We start from the raw sequence: 27,675 nt of genomic DNA, 5'->3' as shown, positions 1-27,675 counted from the left end.
ACTTAGCGCTCGCCTACCACCGCAGAGACACTGGGTTCGAATCCAGCTGTCAGTGGTACATCCAGCTTGGTCAGTCGTCCCTACTAACACAATTGGCAGTGTTAGCGGGTGGGAAGCCGGTGGGGTATGTACCCTGGTTGTTGTAAACAGCGACTCCTACTGGTTGGTCGGGGCGCCTGCTCAGCAGGGAAGGGATCCGGGGGAGGTAGTGTGATCCTCCCACGCGTTACACTCCCCCAGTGAGAGTCCTCGCTGTCAGGTGAAAAGAAGCGGCTGGCTGACTCCACATGTATTGGAGGAGACATGTGATAGTCTTCAACCCTCCCTAGGCCGGCAAGTGGGGGGGAAATGTGGGCAACGACCAGGAAGGGAATTGGCATAACGACTAAATTGGGATGGGAGAAAAATACGGAAAAAAGGGGGAGAAAAAATAGATAAAAAAAGAAAATGATTTATTATCATTATTATTTATTTTGAACAATTTGTTAATATATATATATAATATTGCAGCGAGCGTTGTCTGCATCTAGCTTTGTAAAGTGTAACAACACTTGCAACCGTTTTCGGCTTGCCATTGCCCCGACTGCTTTGTTGTTGAATCAAGTAAAATCCTAGGTAAGTGTGTATTGTCCGTGTGAACGTTGACGTGAACGTGCGGCACACTTCATAGGTTGCGTTTCACGGTAAATGTAACGCTGACATCATCAGACTTTTTTTTTTTTACAGTACCGAAATGTGGCAGCAGTGGATCTCACGTGATTCGGTACTTGGTAGTACCAACGTGATTCGGTGGGTAGCCTTAAAAGTACCGGATTCGGTACCCATCCCTAATATATATATGTTTTTTTTATTACATTTGGGCTGTGGGGGCTGCTTAATGTCTGAAGGAGTCGACTGAAGGTTTCTTGTCCTCTGTGAAAGCATGCAATTGGTCCACTGATGGATACATCTTGATATTTGTGTTCATTAGACGGGTGAAATCCTCTTTCAGTGCCTCTGTGGCCGTTTTCTTAGGCAGTTAGCCTCACTTGTATGCACGCCATTAATGTTAGCCACGTTTCTAGGCCTCCTTGCTTTTGGAAAGAATGATCCCAAAAAACATATAAATAAAGATTTAATATTATATATTTTTTTTTGTGCATTCGACTATGGCTCCTTTCGATCGATTAGTCGACTATTCGACTAGTCGAGGTCAGCCCTAATTGGTTGTCTATGTGCTTCTTGAATCAGTACTGAGGGCTTCAAAAAAGCTGCACAAAAGAAACCACTGGGAAAAGAAGACCCCCATCGTGTTCCTCATTATTTTCAAAGTCAAGATAAAAACAGGGATGTATTACGTATTTGTCCAACATTTTTAAACTGCATTAATTGGCTTTCAAGATGAAGCGCAGCCGCACTCATCTCATAAATTACAGTTCGCTCCAGAAACCACCTTAGGGGTACACTAAGTGCTTGTTTTCCCACACTTAATAGACTGCAATTTAGTACGTAAACTAGATTAAAAGCAGGGTCTATACAGTGATAGTTATACACTACTGCTTTCATGTGGGTGTAATGAACATTAGAGAAAAAGGCTACAAAACAAATACTGTACAATATCACAAGTATGCTTGATTAAGTCATGTGAAAAGCCTGCTCCAGAGGAAATACCTTCTGAAATGTCAAAGATAACATTCACTCACACATTAATGACTGCCAAACTGTAAAAATGCTAGTGTCTAATTTGAGTATGTGCGCTACATACTGTAGATGGTATGTGAAAAAAGCAATCGTGCTGTATACTGTGTACTAGTTAAAGATTCTTATATAACCTAATAACACAAATATGTCAATGTATCCAAAGGAATGTAGAACTATTACAGATTACAATGTGTGTGTAAACAGTACCTTGATATGATCTTGGTCTATCACGGTGTGTTCGCCATCATAGGAGATAATGACATCATTGGCTATGACCTCAGGTTCAGAGAGGTGACCTTGCTTGAAAATTTTTATCCTGAAAGTGCCTTCTTCAGAATACCCTTGCGCTTGGACAGTGAAGCTGAACGAGTCCTTTGATCTCAAACTCTCGTAGTTGTGCTCGTATGACACCACGCCCTTTTTCAGGTCCTCCTGGGTGAACCGCGAGGCCTCGATCCCGCTCACGATGATCCTCCCATCACCGGGCAGTGTCGTCACTTCGAACCTGATCTCGCGCGCATCTCGGACGTCCATGTTGGAGTCTGCGCTCAACAGGGTGGTGTTGAGGGTCTTGGTGCTGCCGTGGTCCATGACGATCATAGTGTTGTTGACCAGTCGCAGGTAGGGCTCGCCCGCCTGGATCTCAAGCAGCGCAGTGCTCTTATGGAATCCATCGGACACCTGAAGCTGGAAGAGTTCGCGGTCTGCTCCGCTGTGTACGAAGAGGACGTTCTTGTCTCTCAGGTCGGCTTGGGTGAAACGGAAGAGTGGCTGTTGGGGGTTGGATGTCGAGACAATGTTTCCCGAGAGGATTCCTTCACGAGCGAAGACAATTTGGCTATCATTGAAACCCGAGTCATCGTCCTTGAACTGTATGATGTCGGTGGTTAACAGGCGCTGTCCATTTCGGACCACGTTGAAGACTTTATCCACAACCCGCACCGGTGCATGTTCATTCTTGGATTGGACAGATATTCTAAAAACACTACTCATTGATTCCTGTTCACTAGGGTTTGAATCTCCCCTTATCTGCTCAAATGCCACGAAATGGAACTCATCATTGTTAGTCTTGGAGCCATCATGCTTGTAGATAAGTCTGTTAAGCCGAATGTCTTCATCACTGAATACTCTAATTGCCCCCTCAAATCTGGGCTGCCCTGGCGGGGACTCCCTGATAAGACGGCCATACTTAGGGTCTTGTGTGACCCTGTAGACAATGTCTGCAGAAGTCGGTGACTGCATCCAGAGATAATCTTTGGTAATAGTGTCTTCACCACCCTCTAGAACAACCAGTCTCTCATTGGTCAAAACAGGAGCCTCTGAATCAGCTGGGATGTTTATTGGGTAGGTGTACACAGGGGAATACTGATTTTCAGCAAAGACTTTGAACTGGAACTGGTCCTCACTATCCACAGCTCTGCGTGCCCGGATTCTATAGCTAACATGGCCATCCACAATGTCTTGCTGGGTGAAGCTGTCACCCTCCGCCAGCTCCCTGCCTAACAACTGGAGAGCACCCAGTGTTGGGGGTTTCAGAAGAATGTATCTTATAGTTGTGGGGTCTGCACTCTGCCCTTTGAACTCAGCTTCAAGCTCTGTGTTTCTTATTGTCTTTTGTTCTTCTCCCTCCATCTCGAGTGCGACCAAGTTTGAAACTTTAACCTGAGCAGGGATGATCTTGACCAAGAAGGTATTATTCCACAGGGTGAACTGCCCCAGGTGGATGTCAAACTGAACATGCTCAACCACTATATCTTCCTGGTCAGTTGAGTCTGTGCTAATGTATCTAAGGCGGTCTTTCTCCAAATCTGATTGGCGGAAAGTTGTCACCTGTTCGGGCATGTTATTACTACTAGTGGTAATCTGTAGTTCTCCAAATCGCAGAGGCTGTGTGATGTTATACACAATATCTCCAGTGCGAGGGTTAGCAATGACAGCCAGGTTTTGAATGCCTATGGAGGAGTTGGTCCCCTGAGACAAAAGGAGTCCGGTATTGGTCACAATAGTCATGTGTGGTTGTGTGACAGATAGCTTGAAAGTGGTTGACTGACTAATCGAGTGTCCATCCGACACTTCCAAAGAAATTCCGGCTCCATTACCACCTCTGTGGACAAAATAGATATTACCATCTTTCAGCTGCCTGCAAGTAAACTCTGTGATACTTCTCCCTGGTTGCTGGCCATTTTCTAAGTAACCCACTGCCATGGAAGGTTCTGAGGTCACAGTAACTACCAATTCATCACAGCGCGTGTCAGAATCCACAATTTTGATGAGGTTGGGACTCAAACGGGTCCTCCCATTTTCTGTGATGGAAATGTCGTCTCCACTAAGTTGCGGTATGTCGTTGACGGGGATAACCTCCACTGGAAGGACCACCTTGCGGGGAGTTTTCATACATTCGGGGAGGTAGTCGTTACTGTGAACAGCCACCTCCAGCCCAATCTGATCTGCGTGCCTTTCATTTCCATCGTGCAGATACTTAATCTTCTTATTGACGACGTCGAGGAGGGTGAACTTCTGTGTACGTCTTGTGTTGATGTTCATATCGACCAGCCCGTACCACGGATCACTCTCGAGGGTGAAGATGATCTGAGATTGACGTATCCCTGCAGCATTGATGTCAAACGTGGGGCTTAGGTTGTTTATATCCAGGAAAACCTCACCCCCCTCTGGTACAAGCATCGGGGTGACATCGAGGAGCCTCGTTATATTTCTGAATATCACTGGCATGTCGTCTGTTGGGTAGCAATGCTGCTCACTGGGGTCCACATCTACATATCGGATGCGAACAGGCGGAGTAGTTGTGGTTGCATCTGTGTCGTAATAAGTTGAATAGTCGTAATCCTCTCCCTCACATTTCACATGAACATCTTTGGTCACCAAAGCATCCTGCAGGCTTCTATCCTTCTGGTTTACTTTGATCTCTCCCAAGCATCCAATGAACGACTCAGATGTTATTTCCTCTTCCATACGATCCAGGAAGCCACTACGGAAGACCTCCTTCATCTTGCCTTGTATTCCTCCAAGGTACAGATTTCCAATCAAGTCCAATCTATCCGTAAATGAGACGGAGGTCGACTGACTGTCTACATTAATCTCAAAGGAACTCTGATCAACTTGAACCCTGACTCTGTGCCATTGATCGTCATCCAGCTGTACGTGGGTGTTGTCCAGCACCAGCATGCCACCACCAACGTCCACTGCACCTTTGAGGTAGCCCCCCACAACGCCGATGGCGATGAAATCGGACTCGTGCCCCGGGTGGAAAACAAGCAAAGCGTCCTCGATGGTGGTCTTCATGAGAAACTCCAAGGTGCGCATGGCCCCGCTTGTCCCGCTCCAGGTGGGGAAGGACACGAAGGAGTCAGGGCTGATGAAACTGGTCGCCTCCCCGTCACCAGCCTCGAACTCGCCGCTGCAGGACTCCTTGGTGTCGTGGCAGTCAGTCAGCTCCGAGCTGAGGATATCAAACTGATGGGACTCGAACTTGACGTCGGTCAGGCAGCCCCGGAATGGCGGGATGGCGTTACTGAGGTACGGGGCGTCTAAGTCTCCCGTTCCCCCCAACCAAATGCCCATGTCGATGTTGAGCTCCTCCTGAACACTCGTCACAGGGATGTACGTCGAGAAGAGGTCGTCGATCGTCATGGTTAGCTTGGAGTCCTGCAGTGTGAGGGCCACTTTGTGTTCGAGGAGGTTGTTCAGTTGAACTCCCTGGGATGAAGACAGCGTCATCTCACCAGGCCCCATGTTCATTCGGGCCTATGGGAAATAGAAGAAAAGAAAAGGAGGTTTTGTTTCATTCTAACGGTACTTTCCAGTTTTAGTTCAGGTAAACATACGTTATGATATGGGATATTCTTGAGAACCGGTGTATTTGAATTGAGAAGCTGAAATGGCAGTGTGAAAATGGTAACATAATCGTTAACCTAAATGTCAAACTTTTATTCCAGCCTCTTAGTTTTATGAAGACAGATAATGAAAAATTCCCATACGTTCAATGCCCAGTGAAAATTGTCTCCTGGGTCTATGCATTGTATCTGTTGTATGTGTCTTTTAGATTGTTTTAATGACTACTGGCTGTAACACAAATTGCATTTATGAACAGTGAAGATCTACTCTACCACTGTACAACTTGAAAGCAGATCATTCCATATGGCTATAATATTGTAAGGCTTAAAGGGAACAAAAGACCCTAAGACAGAAATAATTCACACATGTCATTATTATGATCTTGGCAGTTTAGTCAAAGGTTGTGAACATGAATAACTCTCTCTCTCAAAGCTCAAATGAATTGAGTCAACTCTGTGATGTCCTATGAAACTGTTTCTCTAAAAATTGCATGCATGCCACTCAATTTTGTTCAAATTATGTCCATAAGCTGTGGTCTGAAAATGAAAAATTATGTGATTTTGAGTGAAAATAGTGTCTGCGCTTGTAACGGTTGCATGTGTGTGTGGGTCACGAGCAGATAATAGGGACTCTTTAGTTATCTGTGTATGAATAACCACTAAACTGCTTACGCAGACATTAAGGAGAAGGGGGGAAATAAACAACAAAAAACAACATTTACAGGTGGAAGCCTCAAAGTGAGTATTTAAGAAAATAAGTCAAGTCCAAAAAACAGGATGACACTCAATAAAGAGGTATTGTAGACAAATAAATAAGCCACAAAGGCAACTCCTAAAAACAGAGTTTATATTGAAAACATAAAACAATAAACCTCCAAGGGAGTTTATGTGCCGTAGTAGGCAAAGGACAGTTCCAAAAGAACTCAAGAAACACTACCATAAAAGGCTCAGCCTCTATAAAATAAAGTGTAAAATAAAGCCAGTAGCCCAAAACAAGAATGGCTACAAAGAAGGCTAAATGCTAAGAGGTCAGAACTACACTTCAATATAATAAGGATGACCAAAAGGATAGCCAACACAAGGAAATGAAAAAGCAGCCAACACTGCGAGACTCAAACCTAAATAGACTCAGCTTTACCATAGGCACAGCTGCACTGCATCAGCCCACACACCTGCCAACCCATGAGGCAATTAACCACAGAGGCCAGTGATTGACAGCTGTCCCTCACAGAAAGGTGAAATAAGGCCAAAACCATGACAGCGCTAGCATCACGAGGCTCTCAATTTCTCTTAAACAAAGACACACAGTTGCTGCTTCCGAATTCATTGTAAATACTGTAGCAATACATATGTATATGTTCTCAGTTTTATATTATATATAAATGTGAGTGTTGCTTTATGCTGAGAACTGTTCAGGGGGATGAGTTTTGAGGTCTCATGTGAGAATGCTGTGAGTTTTTAGTTCGTTTTTTTGGCTGAGTTCTGGAGTAACAGAAGAGAGCAAATTTTATACATTCAAGTTTTGTACCAAAGAATTCAGCTGACTTTACGTATATCATTACCCTGGCCACATGCCATTGTAATTGCGTATCGGTATGGAGAAATAAATACCCACAACGAAGTTATAATGGATCTCCCTATTTGGCTTTCTTGTAGCTTAGCTAGGCCAGGAGTAAATAACTGTGTGGTTGTAATACTAAATAAATCACATAATGCAAATTGCAATCAAGTATATAGCATGGAGAAATAGGAAGCAGCAAGTGTCATAGCGTAGATGTGAAGTGCATTTCCTGTGAGCTGACACTAGGGGCAGAGTAGCTAACAGTGAGTGAGTTACTGAGTCACTGAGTTACAGATTGAGTGAGTTGCTGGTCACATAGATGTGCTTTGCATCTGAAAACAGCAGCAGACCTTTGTATGTCCTAAGGCCAATATTGTAGCATTTGGCAGTGCTGTGGATAAAGCCCATGACCTCAGGTTGCCACCGTTGCTAATAAAAGAGATATTACAGTTCTTGGTAGGGCAGTTAGCAGGCTTTACCAAGGCCTTGTCCCTCCACTCACTGTTAATGGAACAGCGCCAGAAAGTGGTCTCATCAAACACTAGATTATTGGATCACTTACTATATGCGTTTTTCCACACACACAATACTAACTATCCAAGATAACAGGAATATGTTGAAAATAATTGAAAATGGGGGACCCTGATGTAAACAAGACGAAAGTCTATCTCTGGTCTGCATCCCCTTAACAATTGTGTGTATTGAGCCGTACTGTATTGTACCCATTCTTTAATAATTAATAAAATTTTCAATCAATCAATAATACATTAACCACATATGTTTTTATAGAGTATATATTTTCACTTTAATAATGCTGGGTGAATGGCCTTGAAGAGGCACGTATGGTTAGCATAGCCGGGGAAATGTTATTGTTTTGGGAAGCCTTGAGTCGGTATGCTCTGTGCTTCTTAAGTCTCTGAGGGGAAATGAAACAAGAGGACTACGATGCGTGATGTCTTTCATCATACATACCATTATATCTTCTTCTCATTGCAAATGCATCAGACAGTCTCACACAGCCTGCTTTCTGGGAGCAATTTATGGATGTTTGCAACATGCACATCTGTCACTAATTATGTTCCTATGTCAGACCTTGTCATGCAATTAATAATAGAATTAAATGTCATGGTTCTCATTCCATACGGACAAGCTAGTGAAGACAATGCAAAGCAATTTCTCATGTTTTCAGAGTGCCACCTAATGGAGCCTGTCACATAAATGGCTCCAATTGATTGGCGCAATGACTAAGAAAATTCCACTTAAAGACATACGCCCCCTTCCAGCATCTGTTATACTACTTAAAATGAACATGTACTAGCTCTACAATGAAGATATGTTTGCCTTTGTTTAGTCTGAAGATGGGGAAAGGCTGCCTGTCCCTCAAAAACACTCAAAACTCCATTATTATTTTTACGTTGTTTCTTTTTAAGGCTGAGGCAGTCAAATCTCACAGAGGAGACGTTTCATATCTGAGGCAACTGTGATTACAGAGAAGGAATGACTCAATGCGATTTATGATCCAGCTGAAATAATACTTGTACAGGACATCATTCATACTGTAACAGAGATGACCTGTGTGTATAGGAAATGAAAAAGGAAATTCACCGGTGGTTTTCATTAGAAACGCCAGGATCTGCGCAATCACGAATACAATACATTTTCTACTACAATAGCAAGGTGCCATATGGTCAGGACTGAGGATTGGGTCCCATTATGTACACACACACACACACACACACACACACACACACACACACACACACACACACACACACACACACACACACACACACACACACACACACACACACACACACACACACACACACACACACACACACACACACACTTATATGCGCTAATGTAGTGCATCAAATATATGCATGTATGAAAAAGGATACATTGTACATAATTGTGAACAGTCTTGATAACAGCCTGTATCATCTTTGTTGCGCTGTTTATATTTATGACACGGATGTCTAGCTACATACTTATTAGGTATGTTATTAATGTACTTTTGTTGAGTTGGACTGCAGGAACAAAGACGCACGTCTACACATGAACTTGAAGGTTGATTAAGAATCAAAGGGGGGAATGAGAGATTTGGGGTGCTTTTTCAATGTATGTGATGTATAGATTGGGGGAAGATGGTAGCATCTAACGGTGCTAACGGTGCCAGGTCAGAGAGGGCAGAAATGTGTTTGGCTTAGCAGAGCACCACACTGCCAGCGAGAGAATGTTTGTTGACATTCCTTGTGAGAACATCTGAGATAAGAGCAAGTGTCTCCCAGAGCGAGGGAGAGCGGTTTATTTTAATGAAACAGTAGAAACTGCATTTTAATGTGTGAAAGGTTAGCAGTTGTCATGACAACGCGGCACATAACAACGCGGCACATGACAACCAGAAAGGGGTGGGCTATCGTTGCTACGGCGAGGATCTATGAGTCGAACGGTGTTTCCGGGTGTAAGGCAGACTAGAATCTGACCAAGAGCGAGTAGGACTGATCACACAGAAGACACTCTCTCCTCTCATTGAGGGGGGGGGGGGAGAATGCCACATCATCACTAGCTTCGGCTAACGCGAGGAGGGTTAGGCTGAAGACCAGGCCTGAACACTATTGGACTGAATAACAAAAGGACGATAGACGAACACACCGAAAGATCATTAGAATAGACTCTTCAAGGACGATACAATTTGATAACATCTGATAACATCTGATTATGAGGTTCTGTTTATAGATAACATCTGATAACATCTGATTATGAGGTTCTGTTTATAGCAATAAAACAACGCTTTTCCTCATAAGGTATCTCACGGTGTCGAAGTGTCGAATTCTTACGGAGGTGGAGAATTATTATGGTTTATGGATTGCACTAACGGGGGAGATAAGGATCTTATCAGCCAGTGTCAGAGACGTCAGGACCATTAAAATGACACAACGCAGAGGAATTGGATGGAGGGCCAAACAGACGAAGACGTGATACTGGCCAGTTTGATCAGGATCTTACAGTGATACTGGCCAGTTTGATCAGGATCTTACAGTTGGTGCCGATGACAGCCGGATTTCCAAGAGATTAAAACAACGGGAGCAGTTGGAGCAAGAGATAAGAACAATGGATAAAGACTTTTTCAATAATGGGGCGACAGTGGACAACAGTCATCAATGTGTGGGAGAATCATGATCGAAGCAAGGCCGGCCAGCCCTGGGAGAGAGCGTCGAGTCGAGCGGTCATGAGGCGGACCAGCGCTGTAGGAGAAACAGCGCTCCGGAGAAAGATGTGAGTTCACTAGATCACGAGGACCACCCGCAATAGCCAGGGCACAGCCAGCCGCGGCCACGGGGGCCACGTCCCTCCCTCTGGGGACCGGCCTGACCCTCCGGGATTTACAGGATTTTCAGAGGTTGATGTCCCTCCCCCTGGCGGATCGAGACGTGTTGCTGGGGGCTTCGACTCAGACACTGCCACCGCCACCAGCGGCGGGCCATTTTTGAGTATCCCTCCCCAGCTCCGCGCACTTCAGGCTGCAGTCACCCAACGGGGAGATGGCCTGTACGTTACCATAGCAATGAATGGACAAAAGGACATTGACTTTTTAATAGACACCGGGGCGGAATTGACAGCGGTCCCGGGTTCCGACATGGTTGGTACCGGGGTGTCTGAGTGATACTGTGATGCGCGCAGGAGGAGCTGAGGGGGGGGGAATCTATTTGAGACAGACCAATCTGTTTTCCTTGCAGGTGGGTCCCAAAACCCTGCACACACGGGTGTGGGTGGGGCCGGTGTGCCAGCCCCTGTTGGGGTTGGACGTGTTGATGGCCTTGGACTCTTCCATAGAGTTCCAAGGGGGAAAGATGATTTGGCGTTTGAGACGCCTGGTGAAGGCGGAGGTTGCAGAACATGCAATATGGGCCGCGGACAAAAACGACTGTGGGTTGTTGGACATGGAACCTGTGAGGTTCACGGGAAAACCACCGCCATGTACCAGACAATATCCTCTGGCCGTTGGAGGCTAAATGGGAGGGGCCGTATCAGATTCTGTTGATCACCGGTAGTGCGGTGAAGGTGGCGGGGAGGCCCAATTGGATCCATGCGAGTCATTGTAAGCTAGTCGACACACCGACCATCGACATGTAGTTTTAGGAGATGGGAGGGGTGGAGTCAGGGGGTTGGGTCCCCCCTTTTTTTTTCAACACCTCAATAGAGGGCGTGGTTAGGAGAAGACACGGTCACCAGAAAGAACTGGCGCGCGCTGGGGGTCAACCGTGGGACGAAGATAGAGTTGCGCGGAGTGGGTATCGGGAGCTGCAGTCGTGTCACGCCGGGAAGGACGGGGGTGACCCCGAGGTAGGACAGGTAAAGGTGTTGAGAAAAAGGAGGGGAGGGGGAAAGAGTGGGGAGTGTAGAATGATGGTGTGTTTGGTGTGATTATTGTTTGGTGTGATTTTTATTTTTAAAGGAAAAAGAAAAAAATTTGTTTGGGTGATTATTAAAAAAAACAAAAAAACAAAAAAAAAAAGTTTTGAGTTTAAAATGAGATGATTAGTTAAGAAACCTATATAAGATCAATGTGACAATCAGACGGTTTCGGAGAGAGACGGGGGGGGGGGGGAGAGTGGGAATTCCCGGTTTTCCCCATCAGAAAGAGACTCCCTGTTCCTCCATTCTGTGTCCACAGGACCATTGAAGAAGACGAGTCCAGGCAGACCTGCGGACCGTGGACGGGCGGGGCCGAGACCATTGGAGGAGACGAGTCCGGAGACCTACGGACTGTGGACGGGTTGGGCCAAGTGGAAGACGGCGGCGACCGGAGGGGGGGGGGGGCACAGGAGGGCACGATCCAGAGACAATCCAGGGATCATCCGAAGATCGAACGGGAAGATAACCAGAGTAACGACCATGTGGAGTGTCGTGTGTGTTGATTGATAAACCCTTTAGTGACAATCAAGGTCCAGACCGTGAGAGTGCAGTTAGGCTCTAGAGTGAGGGGGTACATAGAGCTATCCGGTCTTTCCACAAAACGGGGGGACGGGACAGGGTTTTCCATTTAGAGAGGTGAGGTCGTTCCGGGGTCCACCAATCAATCTACACGTCAACCACAGGGAGTTAACATGAGGGTTTTCCTTGGGAGTCTATTGGTGGTGTTGGTGGCACTGGGGGAACCAGTGTTGCACAACAGCGCCCTCCAGTGGGCACATCAAGTGGCTGACAGTGACACAGTGAACGTCAAGGAATGTTATGTCTGTATGCAGATACCCTTATCTCAGCATACAGGGGTGCCACAGATGGCGGTCCCGTTCAACTCCTCTACCATGCAAGATCAGGTTGTACGACTCTCTCAGAAAGCGGAGGCCGGGTTGGAACGGGCAGTGGTCTCCACCATGCTTCGGCCAGCCGAGGGCCTGGGGTTGGGGGTAGACACCAAGTATGATCCAGGGGTGGTATGGGCGGGAGAGCAGGTGCCGGTGTCGTTAGCGCAGAACACACAGGGGTTTTATTGTCTGTCCAGGCAGGGGGGGACCAGGGAGGTGGGTACGAGTTTGTGTAGTGTGAAGACCACGCGCTGTATACCGAAAGGTATCCGAGGCCTGCACGCCTTGGAGAATGCGTTCTGGGTTTGTGGAATGACGGCATATACGTCCCTCCCGGAGGACTGGAGTGGCACCTGTTATCTGGCATTTGTTCTCCCAGGAGTGGTCGTGCACCGGACCTGGGAGTCAGTTGAGCGAATCCATGGTGTTGGTCTCCCCAGCGAGTCGAGTCAGCACTCCAGTCATCGGTATAGGAGGGAGGAGGTGTCAGGATCGATAGAGGGGTTGGTAACACAGCACGGGGTGGGGGAAGATCTCTTAATGTTCTTGTTACCAGGGGTGGGGGTGGAGCTGTTGACATGGGATGTGGGGAAGTTGGCGGGAGCCTATGGGGCTTTAGCCAATCGAACACAGGCAGCTCTGGGTCTGGTCAATGAGGAAATGGTGCAAATGCGTCAGGTGACCTTGCAGAATCGGATGGGTTTGGACATGATCTATGCTAAGGCAGGAGGTTTGTGCCGGGTCCTGAACACGACCTGTTGTTTCTATATACCAGACAATTCCAAACCCCTCAGGGAGCAGATAGAGTTGATACGGAAGATGGCGACCCAATTTTCCCCGGCCTCTGGCTCTGGGGGGTCCTCTTTTTTCGCGTGGCTGTCAGGGAGCTCATGGTCAGCCATGTTAATGCAGTTGGCCGCGCCCATGGTATTGGTGCTGACAGTGGTGCTGGTGGTTGTCAGTCTGGTCCGTTGCCTGATCCAGCGCGTCTTGTTGGGGGGAAGAGGGCCTCAGTTACGGCGTTTACAGGGGGCCTCGGTGCCCATGGAAATGATACCTCTGTAAGGATAGTGAAAGGTGCCTAGGGGGGGGGGGAATCTATTGATTAACCCTGGTATAATTTAGGGGAATAATTAATCCTGTATAATTAAGTGAATATATGTTCTGTCGAATCAAAAGGAGGGACTGAAGAATTGTGGTGATTCGTCTGTGATTATAATATGAATTAATGTTGATGGGAGCAAAACAGTCACTCTCTGCATGGCAGAGAAGAGGTGTGACCCCTCTCTTCAGAAAGTGTAAGTAGGGCAAGACTGGAGCAGGTCGCTAGGCGACCCGGTGCCTAGCAGTCACAACAGCATTCCTTGTGATAAGGATGGAGAGCAGGAGGAGGTGGGGGGGGGGGGGGGTGATTCATCTTCAGTTGAGAAATAACGGAACGAGAGAGACAGAGAGGATTATGAGGAGCTGATCAATTGGACTTTTATTAACGGACTTTATCAAATGAACTTTAAATCACCGGACCTTATCACAAGGAATGCTGTTGTGACTGCTAGGCACCGGGTCGCCTAGCGACCTGCTCCAGTCTTGCCCTACTTACACTATCTGAAGAGAGGGGTCACACCTCTTCTCTGCCATGCAGAGAGTGACTGTTTTGCTCCCATCAACATTAATTCATATTATAATCAGTTGAGCTTATAGGACTAGATATTACAATCCCTTAGATAATCAGCACTTTTTTGAATGGGGTAGTGGTAAAAGCTTCACTGGGGTCTTCAGGTGGGCACCCTCCTTCATTGGTGTTTCGTTGACAGGCCCACGACACCTCCGAAGGGCTCAACGGCAACACCTGGCGTCCCAGGTGTGCCCCCCTCTGCTTTTACCCCTCGATGGTCATTTTGCAGCTCCAAAGAAGGTTGCAAGTGACTTGGTTCCAAGTTCTCTGATGTGCTTGAATTACTTTCAGCCGGGGTACTGATGCTCGGTGGACTGTGGGTTAAATCCTGCCGCTGAGCTTCACTCGCCTGACTTGACCTTTCTCTCAGAAGATAATGGTCAATGCGAGATCCCGGCCTCACTTTCTTCAAGCACTTCATCCGGCCTTGATGTATTCGTAGGCCTCTGATGGATGTTACCTTGGACCAGCCACAGCTACATACTCTGTGCTCCTGTCCTTCAGTTGATGTGCCGATTATCTGGTTCGTCGTCGTTCCAGGGTCAGTTACCGGGTGGTCAGCCGATGAGTCATCTTCCGCCCCCGCTCTCGCAGACTCTAGGGGTGTTTTTCTCTTTAGACTTTTCGTAGCAATGAGGGGTGGCTTTTGTGCACTTAATTAAGCGACGGAGCCTGCCATCATGGATAGCTAGTCCATGACAGCCCCGTTGGGGTCTTTCCTTCCTGTCAGCTGTCTTTCCAAGCCGTCACATGGTCTTTCCCTTGTTGTCAGCTGCACTTTCACAGCAGTCACTGGATTTCTCCAGTTTATCAGTTGAGCTTATAGGACTAGATATTACAATCCCTTAGATAATCAGCACTTTTTTGAATGGGGTAGTGGTAAAAGCTTCACTGGGGTCTTCAGGTGGGCACCCTCCTTCATTGGTGTTTCGTTGACAGGCCCACGACACCTCCGAAGGGCTCAACGGCAACACCTGGCTGCCCAGGTGTGCCCCCCTCTGCTTTTACCCCTCGATGGTCATTTTGCAGCTCCAAAGAAGGTTGCAAGTGACTTGGTTCCAAGTTCTCTGATGTGCTTGAATTACTTTCAGCCGGGGTACTGATGCTCGGTGGACTGTGGGTTAAATCCTGCCGCTGAGCTTCACTCGCCTGACTTGACCTTTCTCTCAGAAGATAATGGTCAATGCGAGATCCCGGCCTCACTTTCTTCAAGCACTTCATCCGGCCTTGATGTATTCGTAGGCCTCTGATGGATGTTACCTTGGACCAGCCACAGCTACATACTCTGTGCTCCTGTCCTTCAGTTGATGTGCCGATTATCTGGTTCGTCGTCGTTCCAGGGTCAGTTACCGGGTGGTCAGCCGATGAGTCATCTTCCGCCCCCGCTCTCGCAGACTCTAGGGGTGTTTTTCTCTTTAGACTTTTCGTAGCAATGAGGGGTGGCTTTTGTGCACTTAATTAAGCGACGGAGCCTGCCATCATGGATAGCTAGTCCATGACAGCCCCGTTGGGGTCTTTCCTTCCTGTCAGCTGTCTTTCCAAGCCGTCACATGGTCTTTCCCTTGTTGTCAGCTGCACTTTCACAGCAGTCACTGGATTTCTCCAGTTTATCAGTTGAGCTTATAGGACTAGATATTACAATCCCTTAGATAATCAGCACTTTTTTGAATGGGGTAGTGGTAAAAGCTTCACTGGGGTCTTCAGGTGGGCACCCTCCTTCATTGGTGTTTCGTTGACAGGCCCACGACACCTCCGAAGGGCTCAACGGCAACACCTGGCGTCCCAGGTGTGCCCCCCTCTGCTTTTACCCCTCGATGGTCATTTTGCAGCTCCAAAGAAGGTTGCAAGTGACTTGGTTCCAAGTTCTCTGATGTGCTTGAATAATCACAGATGAATCACCACAATTCTTCAGCGGGGCAGGGAGAGAGTTTATTGCACATGCGCAGAGGTTATATACACACATGTATGGATACCCGCAATGGTCAAATGAGAGACTGTACATTACATTATGTTCAACAATCTTGATAACAGCTTGTATCATCTTGATAACAGAACAGTTTGTATCATCTTGATAACAGAACAGCCTGTATCATCTTGATAACAGAACAGACTGTATCATCTTGATAACAGAACAGACTGTATCATCTTGATAACAGAACAGCTTGTATCATCTTGATAACAGAGCAGCCTGTATCATCTTGATAACAGAACAGCTTGTATCATCTTGATAACAGAACAGTCTGTATCATCTTGATAACAGAGCAGCCTGTATCATCTTGATAACAGAGCAGCCTGTATCATCTTGATAACAGAACAGTCTGTATCATCTTGATAACAGAACAGCCTGTATCATCTTGATAACAGAACAGCTTGTATCATATTGATAACAGAACAGTCTGTATCATCTTGATAACAGAACAGCCTGTATCATCTTGATAACAGAACAGCTTGTATCATCTTGATAACAGAGCAGCTTGTATCATCTTGATAACAGAGCAGCTTGTATCATATTGATAACAGAACAGCTTGTATCATCTTGATAACAGAACAGCTTGTATCATCTTGATAACAGAGCAGCTTGTATCATCTTGATAACAGAACAGCCTGTATCATCTTGATAACAGAACAGCCTGTATCATCTTGATAACAGAACAGCCTGTATCATTGTCTTAACAGCCTGTGTCATTTTGTGAACTGCCTGTATGTATTTATAGTATTCTCACAGCGTGTCATGCATTTCCTATAAAAAAAAAGACACAATGCCAGAAACACAGCTCATTGGCTATTGTTGTCATTGAATTATATACACCTGTTGTTTGATTACAATCGCCTGTTGTTTGCCTACCAAGATGGTGAAGATGTATGGAATACTATGAATATATGTATGAGAGCACTTTTACACATGTGTTCATACACAGGTATGGGTGGGTGATAAAATATGTTGGACCCCAGCCCTATTTCCTACTTACTAGAGATGTTGTATATCAGTCTTTTAATTCTCAGCATTTTATTATTATGCCCCTAGCTTGTGGAATGTAGACTAAAAATGTAGATTATACCCTCTGTTGACCTTAATCACTAATCATTGTCGATCAAGTTGTACATGTTTTAATTGATTTGTAATCCTTGCTTTTGTCTACCCTCGTCTTGTTGTCTTATTGTCATGATTTTATATGCTGTGATTTCTATGCTGCATTTATGATTGCTTGTCTCTCTTGTTTATACAGTGTGCCCCCCCCCCTCCCCCCCCCCCCCCCAACCACCTCCAATGTAAATTACCCAGTATGGTTGTCAATATCCCAATGTACCCAACCCCCCCACACAACCTCCTCCAATGTACAGTTTCTACGTCAAATGTATATACTCCCTTTTCTTGACTCCTTCTGTATCACAAACAGTACTGTATTTGCAAATCTGGTATGTCATAAATGTATAGATGTAGCAGTACTGTCTATCTGTATGTCATGTGTGTCATATATGTCCTGATGAATTGAAAATGGGGGACCCTGATGTAAACAAGACGAAAGTATTTCTCTGGTCTGCATCCCCTTAACAATTGTGTGTATTGAGCCGTACTGTATTGTACCCATTCTACAATCTGTTAATAAAGTTTTCAATCAATCAATCAAACTCTGTATGTTGTAAACTCAACGTAACTGTAAATGAGGGGAAACATCAGTCGCCTTTCGAATATAAGTAAAGGTTTGAAATCAGTAGTAATGGGACAGCAAGTCAATCTGTATAAGCCTTGAAACAAACTCTTGAAACCTATTTGTGCACTCAAAGCAAATTTGTTGGTTGTTTATTGAGTATGATTAAGTGCTTTTTGCTGTGATCATTGATGAGATGTTTACACTGTTTTCTTACACAGGGTTTCCTTTTGCAGTTATAACAGCAAGTATAAAACTGGCATCATAGATTCAAGATTCAAGAGGTGTATTCATCACATACATACAAGACATAATGGAGATGACAAGACATAGCTGACCGGTGAGCCCAAGCTCCACCCTCTTTTCTTGACCCTCAGGTCACAACCAATGAGCTTGGGGTTGGTCAATTAATAGAACATCCACGAACCGACTTGGAACCGTACTGACCTGTAGTTTCCCATTCTGGAGCTCGAGGAAGAGATAGTCTTCCATCCCTGCCGCCAAGACGAGGAGGCCACTCCTCCTGCTGGTCTTGAACTGCAGCGAGAGCTGGAAGGACGACACGTCCTGGATGGACTGTGCCCTGCAGAAGCTGTCCCCAAAGTAGGATACTGTGGACACAGGAGGAACAGTGTCAGCGAGGCACACAAGTGACTAGGAAGCAGGGAGGCCTAGAGGGGAAGTCAGGGGGGGGTGTATTCCAGCTGTGAGCTGGTGATTGATCTTTGCCTAAGTGCCCTTGAGCAAGCCGCTGAACCCCCAAATTGTGTCTGTTGTCATAATTTGCCCTTGAGGATGGTGAAATGTGAGTGCTTCTATCATGGCTCACTAGTTGTCAGGACGATGTTGCTTTTTCCTATCTTGACTGCACAGTTGACTGCTGTTTTGTTAAAAAAAAATTATGAGACTCCCCCGAATGTTTTGCTTAAAGTTTTATGTGGCCCAAGTTTGGTGGCTTACGTTCATAACCCTGAGGCCCCTTAAACCCAGAGCCGGCCTGTCTTACAGGCAAATCAAGCACTATACCTAATAGGACCCCCTGCCTTCAGTAAATGGATGAAATGGTTAATCATCTTTCTTTTAATTGTATCGATTTATCCATAATTAATTTGTTGTTAAAACTTAAGGGTTGCATTAAAAACCATGGGGAGGCAAGGAGGTTTGGTGGCAGAAGGGGGAGGAGACAGGGCAGGGGGGTCCCAGATCGAGGGGCCCCAAAAGGTACAGGACCCCCCCACTGCTTCAACATTTCTTTATCTGACTGCAGTGCTTTCAGATGTTGTACAACCATATGCAATGAAAGTGAAATTGGTTGATTTGCTTAGTTGCATTTGTGGTATTAATTAATGCCATCCAGCTGCGAACTACAGTGCAAGAAGAAGAAGAAGACACCTGCATGTGATACTCTTCAGCAGGGTAATTCTGCCTAAAACCCTTTGGCAGCTTGGGTGAATTCCAGCATGCAAGTTTTGGAGGAGCCAAATAGATGAGCTTTTCCTGAGTCTAATGTTACACAGCAAACTTGCGTGGAAGGGGGCAGGGGTTGGCTACTATATTATCAGGCCTCTACCAGCTGCTCTGTGCTCAAGAGGACCTCTTCCAGCCTCAAAGGGATTCTCTCACTGAGACATCACTCATTACCCCGCAAGAGCCTTTTTTTTCTGGGCACCAAAGTCTCTTTGGCTGTAGGATTTCCCAGGCTGGAGCTGTCTCCTTTCCAGTGATATGCAAATTCAGCCACCTGCCTTGGACCGTGCTCTCCGGAGCCCCCTGACAAAATGTAAACCGATGAGGAAGTCAATTATCCCCACCCCGCCCCCGCCCTCCTCTGTGCTCTGAAATTAAACTGGACAACCTCCAAGGCCCCCATTTCCGAGGCCTGGTTTTCCACGGCCGTAGCCAACATACATAGAAAGGGGTTTCCACAACGCTACCCACTTGCCGCACGAAAGGGGTGATAGTTCAACTCACTGGAAGACAATGACGAAGACACTCTTCGGGGCAAACTCCACACAATGCTAGCACTTTAGAGCGAGGACGGAAATAGGGACATTGCTGTATCAAAATTGGAACATTCCAATGAGGCCATGAGGACTATGTCCTCCCAAAGTCAACATACCCCGATGCCCACCAACCCAGCAACGGAGTATAGGGGTGATGTCACCAAAAGAGACAACGTTTCTGCGACCGCTGTTGGTATGGAGTAAACGGTTGGAAATCAAATCTCAGAAGGTATTCAGACGCTAGAACTATAAAAGGATCATCTATTCTCCCGGGACTGTCTATGTGTCTCTGTATGTTTTAACTAGTGCTGTCAATCGGTACAAATATTTAACTCGATTAATCGCATGATTGTCCATAGTTAACTCGCGATTAATCGCAAATTAATCGCATTTCTTTGTTTTACCTTAAACAGATCTTTTTCAAGTTCCAAGTTTTAATACTCTTATCAACATGCGAGTCAACAAATGCTTTCTTTATGCAGCCATTTAACACAAAAGGATGACCCTCATGCATTGCAAATTTGCATCAAATTCAAAACAGAGTGATGCACAAAATAACTGTAAATAATCATTTAAAACAATGAATAAAGTGTGCATGAAATAATAGGAGAAAGAAAACGTTAGGAACTTGTTACATTCACCCACACAAGGGCTGAGTACTCACCCCCCCTCTCTCTCACACACACACACTCTCTCGGCTCTCTTTCTCTCTTGCCCCTTCCTCATCTCTCTCACCCCCCTCTCTCTATATATATCTCACACACACACACTTCAGAAACAAACATAGTATCAATGAGAGCATCAACAATATACCTGAGTGAAGTCTAGTAAAAGAAATATAAAAAAAAAGTAAAAAATATATATATATATATATTTTTTTCTTAAAAGTTAAGTGTGAGTTTAAAAAAATAGTGGCGTTAATAGAATCGGGCGATAACGCGTTAATACCGCGTTAACTTTGACAGCCTTAGTTTTACCATGCCAGTCATTGGCTATGTTCTCTCCACATTAATTAATGCTACGCTGCCAGTTTCAACCACCAAAGGGGGTGCTGCTCGTACTGTGCTTCCTCATCTTGCCGCAAGTGAAATCTCCCATTCTGGATCTACCAACGAACAGCATTGGAGTTTGCACTAAAGACGGTTGTTTCCATCATTTCGGCCATGCCACTGTGATCATGCTGAGAGTCATTTGCTGTTTTTGGGGAGGGGGGGGTTCCAAGGCTTCTCTGTGTCTAATCATGTGTCTGCTCTGAACAGAGAGCCAATCACACACAGGGACTGTGGATCACATGCTGCTTCACCTCTCCCCTCACAGGCCCCTGGGAAGCACAGAGTCGGTGACTCAAACGTTAAAGGCGATACATGCAATTATCTTTCCCATTATCACATGGTCCAACTGCACACAGTTGGATACCTCAATCCCCATGGCTATGGAGCTATTATCATTTGAATATTGAATGGGAGCATATGATCCAGAGCAATTTGAAGTCTTGCTGGAGCTCAAAAATTTTACTCAATTCCATTATTATATCATTAATATTCATTTTCAAAATGGCAAGAAGTCTTCTGGAAGCTATTGCTGCTGGCTGTGTTACCCGCTGAGCTTCAGAGCTTGTTACAGTGTGCAGCTCAGAGAATTGTGGGCAAAGCCATGGTCAGCGTAAGGTCTTCCAAATGAGAGATTAGCTCTAATTGCACAGGAGCCTCCAAGCTGAGACTAAAAAGAAAAGAAGAAAACAATCCTTTCTTAAAGGCAATTGCATTAACAAAGGAAGTCGCAATGAGCTTCATGGTCCTTAAGCCTCAGCTTTTGTTGGATTGTTCACTGAGCAAGAGGGATAAGATTCTGAAGGAGAGAGCGATGCCAAGACAATTCTGCCTGGGGATTTCCTGGTTCAAATTGAGCTCGCTGCTGCTGCCTTCAGGAAAAAGGAGCACATTTTCCAATTAGACACAATGGCTGTACTCTCTCTGCAGGATGTACCTGGACCTGGAAATCATTAGTTCTCCTGCTAAGCCAGGTTAAGCTTGTGAAGAGAATGCATCACTTTCGGGAGGTAAAACGATGTAAAAAATAAAAACAACTCTTCACTTCTCAGTTTCACCAGCCCCTTGACTTGTGTAGTCTGCACAGCACGGGCTCACGTAATCTGCTTCAGCGACATTCACACGCTCAGAATCACACCCCTGATGACAAAAAAGCCCTGTAAGAATGGTTTAGGAGAAAACTACTGAATCTCATGCAAACAGTCTAATGTGTAATAATAACGTGTAATCAGCTGTCCTCCATCACTCACGGCTAATGACAGATTGGTGTAGATGGCACTGTGGTTGGATGGGTGTAGATGGAACTGTGGTTGGATGGGTGTAGATGGAACTGTGGTTGGATGGGTGTAGATGGAACTGTGGTTGGATGGGTGTAGATGGAACTGTGGTTAGATGGGTGTAGATAGAACTATGGTTAGATGGGTGTAGAAGATAGAACTGTGGTTGGTTGGGTGGGTGTAGATGGGACTGTGGTTGGGTGGGTGAAGATAGAACTGTGGTTGGGTGGGTGTAGATGGGACTGTGGTTGGGTGGGTGTAGATGGGACTGTGGTTGGGTGGGTGTAGATGGGACTGTGGTTGGGTGGGTGTAGATAGAACAGTGGTTGGGTGGGTGTATATGGGACTGTGGTTGGGTGGGTGTAGATGGGACTGTGGTTGGGTGGGTGTAGATAGAACAGTGGTTGGGTGGGTGTATATGGGACTGTGGTTGGGTGGGTGTAGATGGGACTGTGGTTGGGTGGGTGTAGATAGAACAGTGGTTGGGTGGGTGTATATGGGACTGTGGTTGGGTGGGTGTAGATGGGACTGTGGTTGGGTGGGTGTAGATAGAACAGTGGTTGGGTGGGTGTAGATAGAACAGTGGTTGGGTGGGTGTATATGGGACTGTGGTTGGGTGGGTGTATGGGACTGTGGTTGGGTGGGTGTATATGGGACTGTGGTTGGGTGGGTGAAGATAGAACAGTGGTTGGGTGGGTGTAGATGGAACTGTGGTTGGGTGGGTGTAGATAGAACTGTGATGGATGGGTGTAGATGGGACTGTGATGAATGGGTGAATATGGGACTGTGATGAATGGGTGAATATGGGACTGTGATGGATGGGTGTGGATGGGACTGTGATACATGGGTGTAGGTGGGACTGTGGTTGGGTGTGTAGATAGAACTGTGATGGATGGGTGTAGATGCACTGGTGGTGGGTGTAGATGGAACTGGTGGGTGTGTGTAGATGGGACTGTGGGTGGATGGGTGTAGATGCACTGGTGGGTGGGTGTAGATGGAACTGGTGGGTGTGTGTAGATGGGACTGTGGGTGGATGGGTGTAGATGCACTGGTGGGTGGGTGTAGATGGGATTAGCTCTCTGGCAAAGCATCATTAACAGTAAATGATCACCCCACTTATGAGTGTACAGTATATGTATGACTGGAGCTGTGAGGCAGTGTGATGATGTGTTGACAGCCTTGGTCGAACATGCTAGTCTGTGTGTGTATTTATGTGTGTGTCTGTGTGTAAGTGTGTATGTGTGTAAGTGTGTGTGTGTGTGTGTGTGTGTGTGTGTGTGTGTGTGTGTGTGTGTGTGTGTGTGTGTGTGTGTGTGTGTGTGTGTGTGTGTGTGTGTGTGTGTGTGTGTGTGTGTGTGTGTGTGTGTGTGTGTGTGTGTGTGTGTGTGTGTGTGTGTGTGTGTGAGTGCGTGCGTGCGTGCGTGCGTGTGTGTGTGTGTGACTGTGTATGTTTGTGTTTACCATATAGCCTTTGAAAGCCTGCTGCACTGATCTCGAGACAGCGGTCTCCGATCCCCCCTTAAGCCACCACACCTCCTCCTCACACTACCTTATTGTGCATCGGGGCCGCAAGAATCCTGGTCATGGGCCAATGCAGATGGCTATAATTTGATGACTGGCTGAGCTTGTATTTATAATGCTTGAAGAGGAAACTGAGAGTCTTTCTCCCTTTTTAACGAAAACCAAGTGGATGAATTACCCCCTTGTCTTCTCCCTCCCTCCCTCCCTCCCTCCCTCCCTCTCCTCGAGTCCTTCCCCTCTTTCTTCTAGTACATCCTCTTTTTTTGGTCTGTATCTAGCAACACATGTCCGGAAAAGCTACGGAGAAGAGAGAGAGAGAGACACAGATCAACCTCAAAGCGCAGGAAAATTGGAGACTTGGGCTGGGCTTGTGACTTGGCCGCGTCGATGAGTCAGCCTCACTCACCACCAGTCATTGAGGGTTTTATGTGAACACACAGAGACCCAAACAGGCCTCGACAGACTACAGTAGGCAAATTTGTGCCGCCTGTTGACAGAGAGAAATACTTTGATCAGATCCACAGGACCAGGGGACATGATTCTTGGCGACAGGGGCCGCTTGCACATTGGGTTTACATTAGCGTGTATTATATATTGACAGAGTAACTTGAATAGAGAGTATCGTGAAGCAGGGGTGGATAGCAAGTGAGTGCTTTTACTCAAGTACGGTATTTAAGTACAGTTTTGAGGTACTTTTACTAAGTACTTTTACTTTTATATTTTTATTCCACTACATTTCAAAGGAACATTCCTACTTTTTACTCCACTGCATGTAACTGAATTTTGTAGTTACATTGAAGAATGTTTGCACTTTGCACACAAGAATGTGATTGGTTAATGGAAATTATGCAGCTTAAAAGTTGTGGCCTATTGGCTATTAGAGGAAACAATCAGAATGGATCCACCAAGGATTCTTAACAGTGACGTTTACAGGTCAATGCAGTGAGGATTAAACACTCAGAAGCATTCAAATACAAGAATGTATTATAGCGTGTATTGATAGGCAGGTACATTCAATGTCAAGTGCCTTAGTGGAATAATTACTTAATCAGAATGTTGAATTGATTATACCAGGATACTACCATATCAGGCCTACTTTTACTTATGCAGAGGATTTCTGTACTTTTTCCACAACTGTCTCGGAGGTAGGCTACTGTGTCTACACAATTATTGTTTTTATCATATAATATAGGATTAAACTGTCTTTGGAACAGGGAGTGTGTGGTTGCTCCCTTTCCAATGTGTCTCCATGGTAACGCTGCCTAGAAGCCCAAACAGACCATCTACGTACGGCCTTGCCACAGTTGCCTCACTAAATAGTGGTTATGGTGGTCATTTGTTTCCCCTTGCTGGGTTGTGCCCAGTACAGCAGCACAATAATGACTCCAGGATATAATGATGTGAAGGATAGGGTGGCGCTATACAGAGATAGAATTTAAGTGCTTTTCGGGGGGGGGGGGGGGGGGGTGTAATGACATTTACCGTATGGCAACATGGTACTAATTACCATGACAAACAATTATATCTCACTCTTCTGGGTTATGGATGAGTCCAAACAAGGGTCAATAGCAATTATGCTCATAATAAACGTATGCTTGCCGTATCGGAATAGGGGATATACTCTATGGGAACACATATTACACAATTAGTCATGAGCCAATGGTTAAATGTATAGGTACTACATCGAAGAAACAAGTCAAGCATGGATGGGAAGTGTTTTGGGGGAGGGGGTGGATAATGGTGTGTAAAATGATCATCACTAGTGCCCCTTTTAAAGGGGAACTATCTTATAAATGGCCTTTTTGAGTGTTTAGCATTGTTTCCTAGCTATGTGAACTTATATTAATATGATCTATGTCTCAAAATTCTCATATTAGCGCATTCTTCCAATTCTCCTCTCACAATATTCACCCTCACTGAACTGAGTCGTTTGAAAATGTGCCTATATGTGATGTCATATAGTCACTGCTGCATGTTAATGTTCAGCAGACGGCGCAGGCCACACAGTGGTTTAGGTGGCACCTGCAGCTGCGGCTGCAAAACAGCTCGAAATCTTGAGGTAGAAAAATGCTGTTTTTGAGGACTTGATTAGAAATACAAAACAATGAATAAAAAAAATATATATATTACAGAGGTGTTCCATAGACTCACAGGAATTGTGTAAAAGTGCCCAAATAGTGAAAGAAATAGTAAAATAGTTCCCCTTAACGCTTTGCATAGACACTCTGGCTTGTGTTGTGTGTAGGTAATGGCAAAGAATCTTTATACAAAAGACACATGTGTGATTATAGAGTGTTTTACAGAAAGCTAAATTCCGGTGCACCGCCACTAGGGGCAGATCAGCTAACCTTGAATGAGTGAGTGAGTGAGTTACTGCACGAGTGAGTTAGCGTTAGTGACATATCCGGTCATAGAGATGCTACTTCACATCTAAAAACACATCCAATCTTTGAAGGTATTTAGTGAGTGGCAGAATAAAGGGGCAGGTATAGGGTCTCAATCTGTGCACATACACGTGCGTGGAAGTTCATTGCTTATTGTACAGTTATCTCAACTAGAGATCATTACCTTAACAAACTGCAAGGATGTCAGATTTCATGGAGATTTTTTTTTTATTTGAATGCTTTAATTTTTCAATTTACCCAGAAAGTTAAAACAATTATTAATATTAATAATAATAATGTTCTTCTTGATATAATTTTTATTCAATGTTTTGGGATGCTCGATATTGGCTTTTTTACCGATACCGATATACCGATATTGTCCAACTCTTAATTTCCGATACCGATATCAACCGATATCACATTTTAATGCCGATATCGGCCGATAATATCGGTAGGCCGATAATATCGGACATCATTTCTATAGAAATGTAAAAAAAAAAATAAAATACAAATTGAAAACCGATACCGATATTTTCCGATATCACATTTTAATGCCGATATCGGCCGATAATATCGGTAGGCCGATAATATCGGACATCCCTAGTTTTAACACATACACAGACAAAACCAGTACCCCCCCCCCCGTTGAAAAATAAGAAAAGAGGGGGGTCTAACCTCTCCTTATCTCACAGAACTTCTCCAGTCCTATACACTCCCTCTCGGTCCTCTTCCTTCCAACTTGTCACTCCCCCTTCCCGTCTGACTACCATGGGATGGATCCCAGAGCCTTCTCCCGCTGTGCCCCCTGCCTCTGGAGTTCCCCCACAAGACATCCGTGCAATAGACCACCTCCCCACCTTTGTTTCCTGTCTCAAAACACATCTGTTCATTCTGGCATATTCACTTTAATTTTAAGTTTATTATAACTGCTCCCCTATGTGTAACTCTGTAATATTGTGTTTTTTCTGTGTGTAATTGTATTGGTTTTATATATTTGTTTCACCCTGTATGGTGACATTGGGTGCTTTGAAAGGCGCCTTTAAATTAAATGCATTATTATTATTGTCTGTTTCCCTCCCAATCAGTCAATCAATCGGCTTGGTCCCAGTCCGCCGAGACGACCAGTCACTCTTTTGTGCCCTCTGCCAATGTTAAACGTATCACGTCTTTTAATATAGCAGACCCAAAGTCTGAGGTCCTTTTGCATGGCTGCGTGTGAGAGACAGCTTCACAGCCACCATTCAGTCCACATACAGTAGTTCAGGCAAAATCATTGTACCATGACCATCAGGCCACCAAGAGCTTTTGTGGGTATTGTATCAGGCGCGTGGAGGAGCTCCGACCCACTGCTCACTAGTGCCCCCTATAATAATCATGTTCTTTGTCAAGCTCTCCCTGTGCACTGTACAATATGTGAGATCCCGCTGAGTCATACTGTACCATGTGTGTCTGTGGAACTTTTTAAGTTGTTCACCAAGAATAATTCCTATACTGTACAGTATATTGTCATTGGTGAATAAAGTGGGTCAGATTCTGATTCTGAAAACCATGCTGGGCCTATATCAGTTACAAATGAAAGTGTTTCATTTCACAGACTACGAGTCCCATCGCAGTCATGTGCCAGTACATTGCCATAGTGTTAACCCTACTGGTGCTGGATAACAAGTGAAAAAGACACCAAACACCTACAGTCCTCTCGGCGTTGGTATTCA

The 27,675-nt window shown here is 45.4% G+C and overlaps 1 protein-coding gene across 1 annotated transcript in view; it reads right to left on the bottom strand.

The window, feature by feature from the left end:
* Window positions 1–27,675, bottom strand: part of cspg4 (chondroitin sulfate proteoglycan 4) — a 215,774-nt gene that overhangs the window by 105,994 nt on the left and 82,105 nt on the right. The window contains exons 2-3 of the mRNA XM_084316232.1: window positions 18,177–18,340; window positions 1,888–5,442 (exon numbers count right to left, since the gene is read on the bottom strand). Of these exons, the coding sequence (XP_084172358.1) occupies window positions 1,888–5,442; window positions 18,177–18,221 (3,600 nt within the window). The 5' untranslated portion in view covers window positions 18,222–18,340. The remainder of the gene's footprint in view (window positions 1–1,887; window positions 5,443–18,176; window positions 18,341–27,675) is intronic.

Source organism: Notolepis coatsorum (genome assembly GCF_963971535.1).
Source record: "Notolepis coatsorum genome assembly, chromosome: 6".
NCBI classification, from domain to species: Eukaryota; Metazoa; Chordata; class Actinopteri; order Aulopiformes; family Paralepididae; genus Notolepis; species Notolepis coatsorum.
Note: the sequence above shows the minus strand (reverse complement) of the source record. Positions and strands in the feature narration are given on the sequence as shown.